Source organism: Botrytis cinerea, chromosome 4, assembly GCF_000143535.2.
Source record: "Botrytis cinerea B05.10 chromosome 4, complete sequence".
Taxonomy (NCBI): Eukaryota; Fungi; Ascomycota; class Leotiomycetes; order Helotiales; family Sclerotiniaceae; genus Botrytis; species Botrytis cinerea.
Genome location: NC_037313.1, coordinates 1,375,544 through 1,393,063, shown reverse-complemented (window position 1 = coordinate 1,393,063; position 17,520 = coordinate 1,375,544). Strand labels below are relative to the sequence as shown.

At 43.4% G+C, this 17,520-nt stretch overlaps 7 protein-coding genes across 7 annotated transcripts; 6 read left to right on the top strand and 1 right to left on the bottom strand.

Annotated features, from left to right (window-relative positions):
• Positions 1-817: 817 nt before the first annotated feature.
• On the top strand, positions 818-1,895 carry BCIN_04g03920 (hypothetical protein). Its single transcript, XM_024692562.1, has 3 exons — positions 818-1,237; positions 1,311-1,547; positions 1,598-1,895. The coding sequence occupies exons 1-3, from the start codon at positions 899-901 to the stop codon at positions 1,661-1,663; spliced, it is 642 nt and encodes a 213-aa protein (XP_024548341.1). The 5' UTR covers positions 818-898; the 3' UTR covers positions 1,664-1,895.
• Positions 1,896-4,737: 2,842 nt separating this feature from the next.
• On the top strand, positions 4,738-6,764 carry BCIN_04g03910 (hypothetical protein). The gene is made up of 3 exons (XM_024692561.1): positions 4,738-4,974; positions 5,160-6,119; positions 6,195-6,764. Exons 1-3 carry the CDS (start codon positions 4,971-4,973, stop codon positions 6,515-6,517), a joined length of 1,287 nt encoding a protein of 428 aa, XP_024548340.1. The 5' UTR covers positions 4,738-4,970; the 3' UTR covers positions 6,518-6,764.
• A 493-nt stretch (positions 6,765-7,257) lies between these two features.
• On the top strand, positions 7,258-9,085 carry BCIN_04g03900 (hypothetical protein). Its single transcript, XM_001557451.2, has 2 exons — positions 7,258-7,567; positions 7,629-9,085. Exons 1-2 carry the CDS (start codon positions 7,336-7,338, stop codon positions 8,609-8,611), a joined length of 1,215 nt encoding a protein of 404 aa, XP_001557501.2. The 5' UTR covers positions 7,258-7,335; the 3' UTR covers positions 8,612-9,085.
• Positions 9,086-9,253: 168 nt separating this feature from the next.
• Positions 9,254-11,018, top strand: BCIN_04g03890 (hypothetical protein). Its single transcript, XM_024692560.1, has 3 exons — positions 9,254-9,806; positions 9,861-10,465; positions 10,519-11,018. Exons 1-3 carry the CDS (start codon positions 9,756-9,758, stop codon positions 10,961-10,963), a joined length of 1,101 nt encoding a protein of 366 aa, XP_024548339.1. The 5' UTR covers positions 9,254-9,755; the 3' UTR covers positions 10,964-11,018.
• A 1,185-nt stretch (positions 11,019-12,203) lies between these two features.
• BCIN_04g03880 (hypothetical protein) lies at positions 12,204-14,109 on the top strand. The gene is made up of 4 exons (XM_024692559.1): positions 12,204-12,339; positions 12,538-12,693; positions 12,757-13,174; positions 13,245-14,109. The coding sequence occupies exons 1-4, from the start codon at positions 12,331-12,333 to the stop codon at positions 13,907-13,909; spliced, it is 1,248 nt and encodes a 415-aa protein (XP_024548338.1). The 5' UTR covers positions 12,204-12,330; the 3' UTR covers positions 13,910-14,109.
• An 18-nt stretch (positions 14,110-14,127) lies between these two features.
• Positions 14,128-16,271, bottom strand: Bcsrp54. Its single transcript, XM_024692558.1, has 4 exons — positions 16,126-16,271; positions 14,711-16,066; positions 14,593-14,658; positions 14,128-14,541 (listed from the first exon to the last, which is right to left on the bottom strand). Exons 1-4 carry the CDS (start codon positions 16,201-16,203, stop codon positions 14,452-14,454), a joined length of 1,590 nt encoding a protein of 529 aa, XP_024548337.1. The 5' UTR covers positions 16,204-16,271; the 3' UTR covers positions 14,128-14,451.
• Positions 16,272-16,388: 117 nt separating this feature from the next.
• Positions 16,389-17,513, top strand: Bcrrp15. The gene has a single exon (XM_001545974.2). It carries the CDS (start codon positions 16,455-16,457, stop codon positions 17,328-17,330), a length of 876 nt encoding a protein of 291 aa, XP_001546024.1. The 5' UTR covers positions 16,389-16,454; the 3' UTR covers positions 17,331-17,513.
• Positions 17,514-17,520: the final 7 nt, after the last annotated feature.

The following is a 17,520-nucleotide window of genomic DNA, read 5'->3' as shown; positions in this document are numbered from 1 at the left end:
TCCACGGCGAGCCTGCCTCGAGATTCTAGGCCCAAACTAGATTAAATCCCACGTTTCGGAGCTATCCGTCCTAGCAGTAGCTTAAAAGTTAAGCTTGGTTAAGCTAGACTAGACCATCAATCGTCAAACGCTCTAGGCGCAGCGAACCGTCAAGCACCGCCAAAGTCCAAGGCGCCAACGAAGAATTGCAAATGAAGAAACTATGCGATGACATCGAACTTGTCCAAAAAAGGGTATGTTCTGCGTAGTTTTCCAAGCTCTAGCTAAAGCGGACCTTCTCTTTATTCGGTTAGAACTGCCCCTCTTCTCCTCGATGCATCACGTGACCTTTTGGGAAAACGTGGCTCGGCCATCGAGCTATCGTGAAACCACTTTCGCAGCAAAAATAACTCTTCACTCCTCGGTGCAAGTCCATCACGAAATTTCGCGAGCATTGTCGCCAAGATACAAATCAATCTCTTTCTCTTCCAAAGCCTTCAATCTGCTGCGCACAAGCAATCTTTAGAGTGGTAATAAACTTTCACTGTGTTTGCGAGATACCTGGTCTTCATTGCCAAGGAGGAGAAGATGCTATCTTGCCATAGAAATAGAGTTTTTTGGACTCTTTGGTGCAGTATCAAGGTGATTGAATGAATACGGAGAGAAGATGTTCTGATCTGACCTACTCCGGTGTTCAACATGGACAGACAAGATGAACTAGATGGATGAGGGTGAAAGTTATATGAGGATCGAAGAGTATATAAACCTCTCTTGTTTCCCCTCAAATTCAAATTATCATCATCAACAACACAATCACTTCACACACAATCTACACACAGATCAAACACATTCACTTAACATTCATTTTCGAATCCATTCTCTCTTTTCAAAGAAAAACCAATCACTCACTACCATCAAAATGAAGTTCTCAATCATCACTCTCATCGCTTGCGCTGCTATTGCACAAGGAGCTGCTCTTCCACAAGCAGCAGCCACAACTTCAGCTGATGCCCCAATCTCCACTGCTCCCAACAGTGTTATTGCTGATTCCACTGAAACCCACTTCAGTGGAGTATTTGATGCCTCCGGATCATTGGTCGCTAAGGTTGACGATGAGCCCACACAAGAGCTTCAAAAGCGTGTTGGCGCAGTTGCAGTTGTGCTTGGAATCGCCGCCGTTAAGGGCGTTGCCATTCTGACCAAGATCGCCGTTGAGATTGGTAGCCAGACCATTGCGAACCTTGGAAAGTGGAATGATGTAAGTTGCTCCTGAAATATGGCGTTTTCAAGGAGATTTTCACATGTGGAATGTTACTAATGATTTCTTCCAGGCCCGTGAGACATTCACTCAAACAACCACCAAAGAAATGTGGGCCAGAAACCCAGATTACAACAAATACCCTGCTGTTGTCTGCTACAACAAGGGCTATTCTCTCAAGAATGCTGCTGGTGTCACCGGAAAAGTCAGTGCTAAGCTTTCTCTTGGTATGCTCAACACCGATTACGACTGCATGTACATGACTGGAAACAACCAATTCTATACTCATTCCGAGGGTGGATACATCAATGTAAGAAAACTGTTCCTGTCTGATGGAGAATAATACTAACAGATCGCTAGCTTTCCTACAGATATAACAACCGCTGCTCGTTCGACCAAAAGAGCGGTGACTTGTCCTGCAACTAGAGAGCTTTCAAGCATCTAGTTTTCGACACAGCAGTTCGGAAAGGATCAATCAAAAGCTGGTTCCATTGGGGACCTGCCACCAGACATGTGCGCTAGGTGGCCACCTAGTTCCTCGTCTTATTTTCATATCTCTGTCATCATTGGGTGTTTGGGACGTTCAGAATTTGTTTTCCTGTTTATGCTTGTAATGTTAGTGCCTAGTTAGTTGAATTGAGCTCTTTTCCAAAAACCACGGGTCCATGCATACTACCTTTTGATTTGCAATATACGACAATACTTTGGTGAGTTGACATACTGTGGAAATCTCCCTATTAACTAGGCAGCTCGCTAGAACCACGACAGCGAAAATATGAAGTATTTTGCTTTTGAACAGAAAGCTCCGTGGAGTAAAATCGCTGCAGAGCGAACTGTCAATTTTTCTTTTGGCAAAGTTCAAACATAATTTACACGATAAATTGTGGTTTTGGAAAATCTAAGAATTAGAGTAGTCAGCAAGCCTATCAGTCTTGCACTTACCATATCTAGCGTAGGAAACTCGGCTGAGCCGCAACACTACACACCACTAATAAGGCTTGGGTATGCAAGCAAACACATGATCTTGGAAGCTCAATAATTGGTATATTAATTAGTCCATACACTTCACCAGAATAACACTTTCATTTTCAATGTCAGTGAATAGCGAAGTTATCAATAAGCATCATGGTGAACATTCAAGCACAACGTCGAAATGACGGAGAGTCTATCCCAAACACCGACGATGTATTTCACCTACGAGCCACTGAACCCAGATTCCGATAGCGAATCTCTCCGGCTTATAACGATAGAATCATCTCTGAACGAGAATGATGCGTTGACATGCAAATTGGTCAGTACCAAATTTGCCGAAAGGCCCAGGTTCAGAGCATTCTCATACATGTGGGGAGACGATACTGCAAACAAAACAACTATGCTCAATAGAGCTGAGTTCCACGTCCGGCACAATCTTTGGGATGCTCTTCATTGTTTTCGCAGAGCAGGAACCCAGTCGCAGTTCTGGGCGATGCGGTTTGTATCAATCAAAACAATATCCCTGAACGTAATAAGCAATTGATGATAATGAAACAGATATATTTTCGAGCGGCAACCGTGGCTGTGTGGCTAGGAACGAAGTACGAGAGATAAGATCAAGTGGCTAGAGCTTGAAATGATCGTGCTGTTTTGAAAACATACACGTAGAAGGTTCGCAGGTATCAGAGATTGCCTCAGAGCCTACGGTTAAGTCGGAAGAAACTCTCGAATTACCGGTTGCAGGGCGAAAAGACGAGGCTGTCTTGAATACGGACGACGGAGAATGAGATATGGTTAAAGAGCTATGCACCGATGGATACTGGAACAGATTATGGATAATTCAAGAGATCGGGTGAGAATAGCAGATAGAAATTCGCTTTAATAGAGTTGCTATGTCTTGGAAGGCATTCGTCGAGATGGTAACTTCGCATGAGAATTGTCACGAAGGTCCTTTGAGGCTGAACTCACTGCATCAAGAAAAGTATTCTGGTATCCACGCTTCTCGCAAGCTCTTGAGTGATCACCAAGAAGCGTTGTGCAAGGAGCCAAGAGATAAGATCTGCGACTTAGTTGGTTTAGCAGCTGATACCATCGGATGTCCCATGGACTACAACAAATTTCTGATCGAAGTATGGGCAGATACAATGGAGTTTTGGAACCGTGGTGAAGATCTTCCGAGTGACGATATTTTTTCTGTTCGATGACTCGTTAAGAGTCTGTTGACAGAAGCCAACTCGGAACCTCTTGAACAAGCCCTACCATTGAACTATTTTCAATCTCTCCCGGCCATCTACATGGAAGATCCCGAAAAGAGCCATCCCAAAGTCTTCAGACTCAAAGGCTATGTCGTTGGATGCATAGTGGCTATCGGTCCTTTCCCCACGGAAATACTTTCAAGTATGCAAAAGGCCGATCAATCGGATTCTGAAATTTTGCAAAATTTCCCCAAAGATCTCGGTGAAGCTCGTCGTGAGAACGATACACTGATGCACCATATTTTGGAAGCAAAAATGCCGAGCTAGAATCAATCGCTCCCAGTCACATGAGTAGTGTGTCTTGGAGAAAGCGGGGTTACGAGCGCCCAGCCCCAGATGAGGCGTGTGAGTGCGAGATTGAAAAACTGCAATATACATACTCAGTCACATCACCAAAAACAGATGAGCCATCTCACGAAGAGGCTTCAACGACGGCTCCTGGCTCAAATCTATTTCTAGTTAAAAGCTACTACCGCAAAGAAACGCCTCGGAAAACGGGAATTGCGACAAGCCTGGCCCGATCAGGAGACTTGGTTTGTTGGATCGGTGGGGTCTCGAGAGCTCTCCTACTGCGTCGAATTAAATTTATAAACAATGGAGACTATAAATTTTGGCAGGTACTTAGCACAGCGTTGATCACACGAGATTTTGGTCGGAATGACACAACACACCATGCGGCGGATTTGGCTTCGTTCGACAAGGAGACAATGGACTTGAAGGTGGATGCGGCGACAATTTATCTCCTCGTGTCTTAGATGATAGCGAGCAGTTAGCATTATTAACGGAAGTATATTAATCAAGAAGACATACTGTTAAGTTGTGTTGGCCAGGCTGAGTTTCGAGAATCAAAAAATGAAGATGTAGAGACTTCTTTAATCCAAACATTATATCCCTTCAAGAAGAATAGGATAATGCCAATGGAATCTCAGACTCGGAGATATCAAGAGGATTAGCACCGTGAGAGTGGAAACTCATAAAGAAGCGCACGAGTGAGTGTCATGTGATTGTTGATACAAACATCCCATAAAGAAGGCCATACCACATTTATCTTTTTGTATCCCTAGGAACTTTACATCTATATAATATACATAAACCCCATCCCACAAAAGAAACACATCAAAATCCCTGCCAACAACAAGCGAAACAAACAAACAACTCCCAGCCAATTAAAATTCCCCGCCCAAGACTACATCAGATATATCAGATTCAATATCACTTTTAGGTCCGAGGTCAACAATAAAAGATTGAAAGGTTCACTTCTGGGGTTAAAAAGAAGAAGAAGAAGAAGAAGAAGAAGAAGAAGAAGAAAAAAAAAGACAGGATAAGATAAGACAGTGCGAACGATTTCAGTTTGCAAAATTGGAATTGCAATTGATCTTTCTTCTCATCTCTCGTCTGAAGATTTCTATCCTTTTATTTTCTCTACAACTCCAACAACTGAAGTCGCAACAGCTTTAATCTGTCGCATCGCATATAGACGCGCGCGCGTAAAGGATTTGTCCAAGATGTGTAAGTGACTATGGAATCTTTTCTAGTATCTCCCTCTACATTGATTTTTACTTGCGTTGCAATTCACAAGTTTGCGAATTCCTCTCTTCCCATCTAACTCTTTCCTGCAAACTCCACCTACATCTTACACCAATCGAACCCCACAGAACAAGAATCGAACTAACAATCTAATTCAAAATTAACAGCGCACCCAATGGTTGTCCTTCCCAGTAACAATGGATACCGTCCCAATAAAGGTGTCAAACGCGAACATGACCCGGATCAAGTTCACGATATCAGCTTCAAAATTCCAAATGCAAATGGCGCTCCAGAGAATAACACACACCAACATAAGAAAAAGAAGAGTCACCACCATCAAAGTCAACCCGAGCAAAGTGGAGGCGGAAAGAAGAAGAAGAAGAAGTCTAAGCAGAAGTCTTCTCAATCGCAGCAACAAGAACAAGAAGACACATTGATGAGTGGAGGCTTGGGAGATATGAGCGTGGAGTTAGGAGAGCCGATCTTACCACCTCCTCGCGATTCTCAACCTTCAACACCTAGAGCCATGAAAGTAAAGCATGCGAAAGTCAACGAAGATGGTGGCGGTGCTAAAAATAAGAGAAAAAAGATGAAGAAGAGCAAGAGCGTCCATTTTGAGGAGCCCAGCAGTAACTATCGCCCACCGCACGTTGATGAAGAGGAGACAGAATTTGAGGAATTCGAGACGAATGGTGATTTAACTCGGCGCGAAACATCTACCTTACCCGTTCGATCTAATGTTCCAATTGTACCACCAACATCCAGTCCAATTCTTCCTCCTAACCGACCAAGAAGATCCTCGAGCCATGGCCCGCCAACTCCAATTCTCCCACAGCCTTCCCCGAGTCGAATGAACCCACTATATGTTCCTACCACGATTTCGACCCCAATCTTACCTCCAGCTTCACCTTTCAGAAAGAGACGCGGCTCAACTGGTGATACATTTCCTCGACCACCACTGGACTTCTCAAAAGAAACTCCTCTTTCGAAGGCCCCTCAACCAGTCAAACCAACACCCACCAAAGCAGCCGAAATTAAGCCTAAGGATGACGAGTGGGAGTTTAGCACTGGAAAAATTCGAGCAATGATTGGTGATCCAATGGAGAAGGATGCTCAACGAGAGGAGAGTAAGTCACATTCACCAATTTGCAATTTCCAATTCCAATATCTTAATTTCTGCTAACACTTTTCTACCTACATAGACGTTGCATTTTCATCCAATTACATCCAATCACCAATGCGACAAGCTCAAGGTATCAATGTAGGAGGGGTAAATTTCAACATTTGGCACGTCAAAAACCGTGAAACCTTCATCTTCAAGAGCAAAAGCACTGGACTGCAGGTCTGCTCGGTAGCTCAAGGTAGCATATGGGTATTCCTCGGTCTCGAGAAATTCCGCATATCGAAAGGTGGGATGTGGCGTATCAGAGAAGGAGAGATCTGCTCTGCCAAAAACCAAAATGGTACTGAGTGTGTCTTGCACATCACCTCAATTCCAAATGGTTCTATGTTGGTAAACCAGTGAAGGAGGCTGAGAGGAAACGTTTGGAATTCCTCGCGAATTGGAATTACACTTTGATGCCTTCGCACTTGCATTTGCAGCATATGGAATGGGATTCATCACTTAGAGAAGGCCTGGTATTTTTTTGCGAATGCATGCAGCAGGAAACTAATCATTTTGTTGCACTTGCAGTTTATGAAGGGAGCATTATCTGTTTAAAGAGGGTTGAAGCTCCGCAATAGGAAATTATATGCGTACTATGTTTTTCGCAAGTACTCCACAAGAATTTTGCATGGTAGAGAAAGCCTTACCGAATCTTTCTTGACTCAGCCCATCTAGAGCATCATCTGCGGACTGAATATTATCGTGAAAAGAGAGCGCTCCCGTGTTGACCCCTGCAACCCAGAATGTCTCACCAACTATGGACCCGTATCCTCGTGGCGTTCACTAGTTTAACTGACAGCTGAAAGATTCCCCACCAAAAATCCCCCCAACCTCCCAATCAAATCAATCCCCATCCCGCAAAATGATCCTTTCGGGCTTAAACATTGAGACGCTGGAGGAACCTTAACTTTATTCAGACGTTAGGCTTGAAATGATACTTATTTTAAGTTTGGTAAAAAATTGGCTGCATAAAGTCGAGCCTCATTGCCCATCAATATCACGAGCTGATTTGATCAATTTTCTCTTGTGTTGTACAATAGGCAGTAGGATAGTAGGGGTTTTGTGCCGTTGAGAATTTATTTGAACGTTTCTTCCCCTCTGAACACAATGTGTGAATTGTAGATCTTGAATGCTAGTTGCCCAAATCGTTCATAGTGATTAAGTTGTGGCAGCACAAAATGATTTTTTCGTTGTTTCTGGTAGGCTCGGGTCTTTTGCCAGCAATTTTGGCAAAGGCACTTCCCTGGACACCAGCAATTCAAACGCCTGCTGCTGATGGCAGAGCACCTGTCCAAGGAGGTTGGAGTCCCAGTCCAACAGCAGCTCCGAACAAAGCTCTGAAGGTTTTAGATCTATTAAAACGTCAAACAAGTGCGAATAACACCTGTGGATACTACAATGGCATTCAGTGTTAGTACTTCAATCATCAGATTCGCATGCAAATAAACAGATGTATACTAACAACATGAAGCTGAACCTTACACTTGTTCTGGAGCAGGCTACTACTGTGCCCATAATACATATTCTGCTATCGGATGCTGTACCGGAGATGTCAGTCTTTGCGATATATTCACCGCTTGCATCGACTACTCCTCGTCCTCGGCGCTTTGTGGTCTAGCAGACGGGTTAACAGGATGCTGCAATAATTCCGATTTCCCTTATTGTGCAACTTTTCTCTGGAATAACCCTCAAAGAAGCATGTTTCGCTGCGTAACGTCTCCGGCATTTTATCTCATGTCCGACTACCCAATCACTGGTACAGCTTCAACGACTGTTGCGTCTTCTGTCACTATATCTCGAAGTGTCGCCTCAGTAGCGAGCAGCATTCAGAGCGGAGATGATGCTCAGGATGTAAGCAGCGCTTCTCGAATTTCAGTAACCTCAGCAAGCGCACGTAGTTCAGTAACCTCTGCAGGCTCACGTAGCTCAGCATCTTCATCGTCATCAGCAACTCCATTCGCAAGTACAGCAACTCAAAAGAAATCTGGAGTTCCACTAGGAGCCATTATCGGTGGAGCTGTTGGCGGCGTGGTAGTAATTGCGCTGTTAATTTTTGCCATCGCTTTCTTCGTCAGAAGGAAGAAATCAAACCCACCACCACCTCAGCCTCCACCTCAAGTTTCAACAATCCTCCCTAATAACCCATATCAAGGACCACCGCCAAACTCACCCCCACCATTCTACGAGAATCGTGCCAGTATCGCAAAGCCGCCTTATAATACAAGCGAATTAGCAAATACTGTGTATATTCCTCCTGCTATACCCGAGTACTATCAACCACCGGCAAATGATGTCCCTGTCTCGCCCAACACCACCAGTACACATAGATTTTCAAATAGTCAAATATATAGCGATCCAGGCCATCAGTACTCTGAGCTGGATGCAACTGCTCTGAATTCCTTGGGTGGGAACAGAGTGGAGTTAGGCAGTGAGCCAGCGAGGCCAAGTCATTGAACAGGACTTAGCCCTCCAAGATGATGGCAATGTTCAAATCATGATGATTGTTTCGATAAAGATTCTTCGAGGGAAACTTTTGACCATTTATCAGATCCATGAGATGTTGGTGAGGAGTATTTCTGATGGAGTGTAAGAAGTGCATCTTGGGAAGTGAGTGGGAAACGGTGTATATGATAAGCTTTTTGTATTTGCTCATAGAATTTTGTGGAAGATATCCAATATAGTATATATAAATTAATGCTCAACTTGAGCCCTTCACTAATACACATACTTTGGTAGTTCGTGAAAATGGTGTGGTTTATGTCTGAAAACTTGCCTTGGACGGAGCTCTACTCAGTCGTAGTATAGAGTCGGTCCAATCTTTCTTATCAGATGGACGAAAGCAACAACGACAAAAAATCATCAACTTGAAGTTGTAATAACTGCCAGGTGTTGATTCGGCATCTTGTTAGAATGTTTGCTATCACGTTAACGTTGAACAAGTTTCAATCGACGTTGACTGAGAATTGAAGTGGGCATTACATAGTGGGTATTACATAACTTTCTGAACGCACGGACCATCAACTAGAAACGACACGATAGTGAAGCTTCACAAAAACGAAGGAAACTGACATCCATACATTATACATTTTACACTTCGATATCCGACAACATGGAACAGACTTGATTCCCACCAAGTGAACGAGATCGTGATCTAACATTGATCCAGCGCGAAGTATCGTTTATCAGAGATAAGTTCCATGGCGAGATCACAGATATGCCCGCCCCACTATCGTGGATCTATGATGCGATGCTGCATTTTCGGTTGACCCCCTTCATCAGGTTTGTTTAATATCAGGTACAGCGTTCATTTACTGTTGTAGATTAACATACCGGGAGAATACAGATATTCAATATAGTTGTGAGCTACTTTTGGTCGTCACTTCCTTATTGAACTAATAGGTAGTTCTTTCCTTCATCGGCCCGAAATTTTAACAATTGCTTCCTTTTCTGAAAAATCTGGCTCTCGAGATTCAATCCTTAACAAACAATCCTTAAGTATCAGTTCTATCATCATCAGTCCTACCAAGTATTAGTTCTATCGAGAAGCAGTCCTATCAGTTTACTTGCAAATCATCCCACACACACATATCTTAGAAAAATGCCTGAAATACTACGAGTTGGAATCATAGGGCTAGGGGAGATTGCACAGGTATTGCCATCCAGGGACATCTGCAGCAAACACAACTAATTCTCTTGAATACAGGTTTCACACATCACAGTCCTGAATAACCTATCCGACCATTTCACTATTACATACCTCTGCGACCCCTCTGAAGCTGCTCTGGAGCATTGTTCCAAAAAAGTTGCTGGGAACACCCCCAAAACAACCACAGATGCGGCACAGCTTTGTTCGTCGTCCGATGTTGATGTGGTTCTGATAACAAGTGCACACGGTTTCCATGCGTCCCAGGCCATACTTGCCCTACACAATGACAAATACACCCTAGTAGAAAAGCCATTGTGCCTATGTTTCCGAGATATTGAGCAACTTGAAGAAGCCGAAAAAGGATCGGCAGGAAAGATCTTTGTTGGGTATCAAAGACGCTACGCCCAGGCATTCGTCGATGCCGTAAAGGAAGTTGGTGGCCTCGGCAAGATCCAATATGCCCGTGTCAGAGATATCATCGGACACAACAGCTATTTCGTTGATCAATCGGCTACATTCCCTAGGAAATTCTCAGATTATAAGCAAGCGGATTCCAAAGCTATGTCAGCGGTTCTGGATGAGCAGATTATCCACGCACTTGGGACAGAGTATGGGATGGACGTAACGCCCGCTATTAAGGAATTTTTTGGATTCTTTTCAATGTAAGATTCCCACGCAGCTTCAGTCTACATAAGACATCTACTGATTTGTCTAGTCTCGCTACCCATGACTTGAGTGCAATGAGAGAAATACTAGGTGGCATGCCTCAAAAAGTGTTGGGGTCATCCCTAAGCCTACCATTTTGGACGGTGTTATTCCAATTCGACGGCTTTGCTGTGACATATGAGTCTGGCGTTCATGGCGTCCCAACATTCGATGCTCATCTAGAAGTATATTCAGAGGACAAGATCGTTCGAGTCAATTACGACAGTGGATATATTAAAGGACTTCCTGTCACGATGACGATCAGGGAAAGAGTTGGTGAATCGGGATACCAGGAAAGAACTGTGAGGAAAACATATGAGGATCCATACACTTTGGAATTCTTAGATTTCCATGATTGTGTTGTCAATGGGAAGACTCCTAAGACAAGTGTACAAGATGCGAAGAAAGATTTGGATCTTTTCAAGATGATTATTCAATCCTCAAATTCCCTATGAAAGTATACATAGAACAATAGAACCCGATGTTTTGAAAAAGTCAAAGCGCAACAAGTTTTTTCATCATCTACTTTCTCAAGTTCATGGGGCCAAATTTTCCTTGCAAACAACGCCTTTTATTCTTACCTGATGTTGGGTAAAGTTGCCCGCTAAATACTGCTCAGCATCTCATGTTTACTAACAGTGCTTTCGGACGATCTTTCAATGCCGCTACGTGTAGGATTCGTATCTCTGGTTCGATTGGCCCCAAAAGTCTCATGTCCACAACTGTAATATATTAATTATCATAACTAGTGCATGTTACTGTTCGCTAAAGTATTCTAATTCTCCGACACTTTGTTCCCCTTTCAGCCCCTCATCGTTTGTCAACGTTTTTTCCTGAAACACGCCTTCAAACATCCATCTTTTAGGATGTTCATGATGGGAACCGGTTTCGCTATCTGAACTACATTTGGTAAGAACAGTTTTATACCTGGGACAGGCTCTTCATTTGTCCGTAATGAGTCTTCTATTTAGACTCTCGAACGCATCTCATAGCCACAAATGATTTAATAGAAACGACAAAGGTTGCTCACGTTCGTCATAGAGTAGATGTTCGCCACAATTGGGCTTCAATATCACAATTTGATATTTGAATACCCCACAGTACATGTCAGCTCTAGATCATATTGAACGGCAAGTCGAAAACCTTAATAAGATTGCAACCATGGTACTCTCAGGCAAGCACGTGGCAAGCACACAATGCAAATATACTTTGGTTGGTCCGGAAAAGCTGCGAAGTTTGTTTGTATTACTCGAGGTCTATAGTACACTACGCACAAGATAGAGGAACAACCATATCCGGATATGTCAATGAGTATCCGCACCTTGTCTGCTCTGGTAAATCGTCAACGGAAAATGTTCCCCTGCCCTACAAACCCCCGCATTAATGTGGAGATTGTTGGAATTGGTAGGGTTACCCCATGATCGTCTGCCGTGAAACTCTTATTTCGACGCTTGGCAATAATCTTCTCGTTCCATACACAATTCATTTTGTGTTTTCGTGCAAATGCGCACGGCTTTATGATCTAGAGTGAGCCAAAATAGCGAGTTTGTAGTAAACAGAATAAGGTTTCATTTTCATACGTGCATCGGGTGATGGATATCCTCTACAGACGAGAAAGTTAGTTGCACAGACTCAACCCAACACCAACCTTGTCTGAGGACTTTTCTTAAAAGTTCGGAGTAGGAACTTGTTTGTGGAAAATAGAAGGGGAACTTGGGCTTGCTTGGATTATGAAAAGGGTTCTTCTCCCCATATTTTGTGTCATATTGCCAATGTTGACATCTCACCCTGGCTCGTCAAATGCAATTTACTTTTGCTGGTGATGTCTTCAGTAAGTCGAGCTTTTTTATTCATTGAAATCTCTTTGCGAGGGCTAGTGTCTCTTCAATGGCATCACTTATTTGTCTGTGTGGTCTGGATGTATACTTTTCAAGTTCCTAATCCAACTTGAGAAGTGACTGTCAGGATCAACCAGAAAAAGCAAGTTCTACAGCTTAGTTATATAACGGAATACTAACGAGAAGACTAGGGTGATGAACTAAATGATTCAAGAGTACATTTACTACTCATAGGAACGATAGTTCCAACAGTTTTGGGTACGGTGTTTGTGGCTGGACGTCTCTATACTCGGGGAGTCATCACTAGAAACTGGGGATGGGATGATTTTTGTATTGTTATAGCATGGGTACGACACTCCGTTACATTACAAAGTTCCTTTATTGTTTATTCTCTCTAACATCTCGACTAGTTCCTTACCGTATGTGTTGCAGTCACGAATGCACTCTTCTGCAACTATGGCGGCGGCCGTCACGTTGAACTTCAGACCCCATCGGACCTAAAACCCTTCTTCATCCTCGCCTTCGCATCTCGAATCCTGTACCAAGTATCTCTCATGATGGTAAGAGTTGCCATCTGTCTGGTCTATTCTCGAATCTTCCAAGATAGACTGAGTAAAATCATCGTATACAGTCTATTGGCTTTCCAAATCGTATCGACGATTCCTCTTACGTTGATTGTGGTTTTTCAATGCGATCCAATCGCTTCGCAGTGGGACTTCAGCATAGAACAGGTTCATTGCATTGATACCTTGCCGGGAATCATTACTTTTACCGCTTGTAGTATTTTCAGTGATGTGGCGCTTATTGTTTTCGTCGTACCGAGAGTTTGTATGTATAATTTTTCTTGTCCTCATATATTCTTCAATCGAGAAGAACAGTAATTAACAACGCCCAAAAGTACCCCTCAAAATCAATAAACGTCAAAAGGCAACACTAGTTGCGATCGTCAGTTTTGGTGTCCTCGTCATCATCGCTTCCATCATTCGCTTCGTTCGCTCTAAACCTATTTTCTCGGAGAAAGATTATACGTGGGACCTATGGGAAATTACAACGTGGTCGAGTATTGAACTCAATACTGCATTATTCTGTGTTAGTGCTCCGTGTTTGAGACCGCTAGTCAGGAAACTGGTACCCGATATCACGTGGTTGAAGAGTGCGGTGACTGCGAGTAGGAGTCAGGCTACCTCAGCTGGAGGGAGAAGAAAGAGCTCGGCTATGGGTTTGCATGGGAATAATGCGAATGGAGTAATGGGGGGAGAAGAGATTGCCCAGAATGATTTTAGAATGGCCTCGAGATTCACAGTGGGTGGATCATTAAGTTCTCTCAATAATTCTCGACCTGGAATGGGGAGGAAAGAGAGGAGCAGAGGGAGAAGTAGGGAGGAATGGGAAATGAGTGTGATGGGTTCGCGAAAGGGATCGAGAGCTATAGTAGATGAGGAGGATTGGATTGGTCTTGTTGACGAGAGGATAGAGGAAGATGAGAGGATTAAGGATGGAATGCAGGGTTTGAGCGATCTGGTTGTGGGGGTTAGGACGGAGATCGCTGCGAAAGGATATTAGTTTTTTGGGGCGATTTAAATGGCGCAATTGTGAATAAATGAATGGGCGGCTAGGTGCCAGGGGACTTCGTGGAACTCGAAGCAAGGCGTTTATCATATGTACCGACTATACCACTTTTTTTTTTGGAAACGGAAAGGACGAAAAAGGGAAAGCAGGGGGGCGGGCAAGAAATAGTCCGAAGAGAAGATATGCATAATTAATCACCAAAGATGGCTTAGTGAATAGGCTCATGATTCATTGCTGTGGCAGCTATATGTCTTATCGTCTTACACTACGTGCATCCTTTTCAACTCATGCGGATTTTGAGATTGTTCTCCATCAAATAATTCCCGACAATACACAAAATTGATTACAGAAACATGGAGCTCATCTAAGAACATAGATTCCGACAAGATCTCAATGGTCGATAATTCAAATATCTATCCCAGATAAATGGTTTCATTACCTGAACGCCGTCGCTTAATGCATACATTATTGACCTAGGTACCTTGTCCCCATCCGTTTCCTTCGTTTCTTGATGATATACAATTGATACGAAAAGATTATCTTCTGCCTCCTCTACCCGCTGGAGCGCCTCCCATACCGGGCATTCCAGGCATTCCAGGCATTCCACCGCCGCCACCCATCATTTTCTAGAGGCAAGTTAGCAAATTATCAATATTGAGGGCGAACAGAGGATATACCATCAGACTGGACATGTCAGGCATACCGCCGGGCATGCCTCCAGCACCACCACCACCGAGCATTTTCTATAAAGATTGTTAGCAGTGACTCGATGTCAAGATAACTAACAGGACATACCATCATGCTATTCAAATCTGGCATTCCACCGCCTCCGCCGCCTCCCATCGAAGCGAGTCTCTTTTGCATAGCGGCCATTTGTTGTTGTTTGTTTGCACCTCCCATTGCACCTTGTGCTTTTTGCATATTCTTCATACTTCCACCCATTGTCTTTGCCATACCAGCCATCATCTTATGTTGAGTTAATAAGTCCTCTATTTCCCTTACACTTGTACCACTGCCGCAAGCTATCCTCGTCATTCTAGTGGGTTGTTCGAGGAACATCTTTCCGTCGGAATCGAGTTCTTTGGCCGTCATAGAATCACAAATGTAAATCATACGTTTGAGCTTCATGGCACCATCCTCATCGTCCATTCCTTGCATCATATTACCCATACCAGGAATCATACCAGCCATTTTCGAGAGAGGTCCCATCTTCATTATATTAGACAATTGATCGCGGAGATCACGAACTGTGAAAATACCCTCCACGATGTGCTTCATGGTGTCTTTTTGATCTAACTTCAAAGACTGAACATGCTCCATAAGCCCTTGCATATCTCCCATACCTAGCAGTTTAGAAACGAATTGTGTGGGTGCAAACTTTTCTAAGTCAAGCATATGTTCTCCAGTTCCGATAAATATGATAGGTGTATGTGTTGCTGCAACTGCAGAGATTGCACCACCTCCACTTGCGTGCCCATCGGTTTTCGTGATAATAATGGCTCCAAAGTCGGCAGTTTCTTTGAAGGCCTTACTTTGCGCCTCAGCTTGCTGTCCTATGCTGGCATCCATTACCATCACAGTTTGGTCGGGCTTCACAGCTGTTTGAATATCCACCATTTCTTGAAACAAAGCATCTTCTTGTCGATGTCTTCCACTAGTGTCCACGATAATAATCTCGAATTTCTCCTTCTTGAATTTATCCACACCCTCCTTTGCCACAACTGCTGGATCCGTTTGTGTGAGGGAACCATAATATGGAATCTTAGCCTTTGTAGCGTTTTGTTTCAACTGATCGAAAGCACCTGCACGGAAGGTATCCGCGCATACCAAGCAAGCCTTGAACCCCCTCGATTGATACCATCTTGCCAATTTTGTACATGTCGTAGTCTTTCCAGCTCCCTGCAATCCAACAAACATAATGATATTCGCTTTGCCTTTCTTTGGCTTGAAAGGTTCGGCATGAGGATCGACAAGCTTGACTAATTCATCATACACAGCTTTTTGAATGACCTTCTTCTTGTTGACAGCCGGGGCAAGTTCTTTAAAATTCACGGAGGCTTTGATGGATTTTCGTAGGTTTCCCACTAATTTTACGTTTACATCGGCTTCGAGCAATGCGGAGCAAATCTCCTTGATCATGCCATCGAATGCCTGATGGATGTTAGTAGGAGGAACGTTGAGAGATCTTGACAATTGTCCTCCACACTGACCTTTTCATCCAAATTGCTAGATCTTGTGAGATCTGTGACTGCAGCATTTATGCGCCGACCTAAATCTTGAAGAACCATGATTATAATAATTTATGCGACAGCTTTATTGACAAATTCTAACGTATGGCTCTAGATGAGATGGATGCATTTAATGATTTAATGTGGCTCGAAGGTGTGGGACAAATAAAAGCGCGGGGAATTTAGTGTACCGAAAGGTTTATCCGTTCTCCGAAAAATCCAAAAATTTCCTGGTTGCGCGATAAGATTTAATTTCTCTATCAACCATCGATCAAAGTAAAATAAATCTCAATTCAATCACAACAACAACAATGGCTGGAAATGTTTCAAAGAAGCGTAAGGTGGAGGATGGAATGAAAGGAAAAACCGGTAGACCTTCCAAGAAATTCAAGAAACAAACATACTACGAATCCTCATCCGACGAAGAAGAATCCGCAACAACCCAAGATTTTCAAGCAGTCAATTTACAAGATTCAGACGAAGAGGAGGGCGGACCCAACGATGCAATCACAGGCAGTTTATCAGATGAGGATGATGAGCCAGATCTCAATGCCGCAGATAACGAGTTGGAAGAAGAAGTCACCGATGCCTCAAACTCCGATTCAGAAAATTCAGATGACGGTTCGGACACAAATTCAAATCCAAATTTAATAAAGGCAAGAAAGCGCAATGATCCAGAGGCATTTGCTACATCTATGTCCAAGATTTTGGGATCCAAGTTATCGGCGAGTAAAAGATCTGATCCGGTTTTGTCGAGAAGTCAGACGGCAATAGAAGCTAGCAAGGAAATGACGGATTTGGCTTTGGAAAAGAAGGCAAAGCATAAGATGAGAGAGGAGAAAAAGGCTGCAATGGAAAAGGGAAGAGTCAAGGATGTTTTAGGTGCTAGTACGGCATTTGATGCGAGCAATGGTTATGGAAATGGAGAAAATGTACCAAGTGTACAGGCAACAATGGAATTGGAAAAGCGACTGAGGAAAACTGCCCAAAGAGGTGTTGTCAAGCTCTTCAATGCTGTTAGAGCAGCCCAAGTTAAAGGCGAGGAGGCGGCCAAGGAAGCGAGACAAAAAGGAGTTGTGGGACAAGGAAGGAGAGAGGAGAAAATAAACGAGATGAGTAAGAAAGGATTTTTGGATTTGATTGCAGGTGGAGGTGGATTGAGGAAAGGAGAGATCGAGGAGGCTTGAAAAAGGATGGAATATGTTCTGATTACGTTTGGCATGGTACGGCGTTAGAGGTGGGATTTACCCCTCATGAGGGTTTCGTTAAAGCAAAGTACCTAAGTATCCACCAACTCCTTGTCCATCATTGATATGGAGTATATGTACAAAGGACAGATACCCTTTTTAATATGTCCAACCTACAACCCAAATGCAA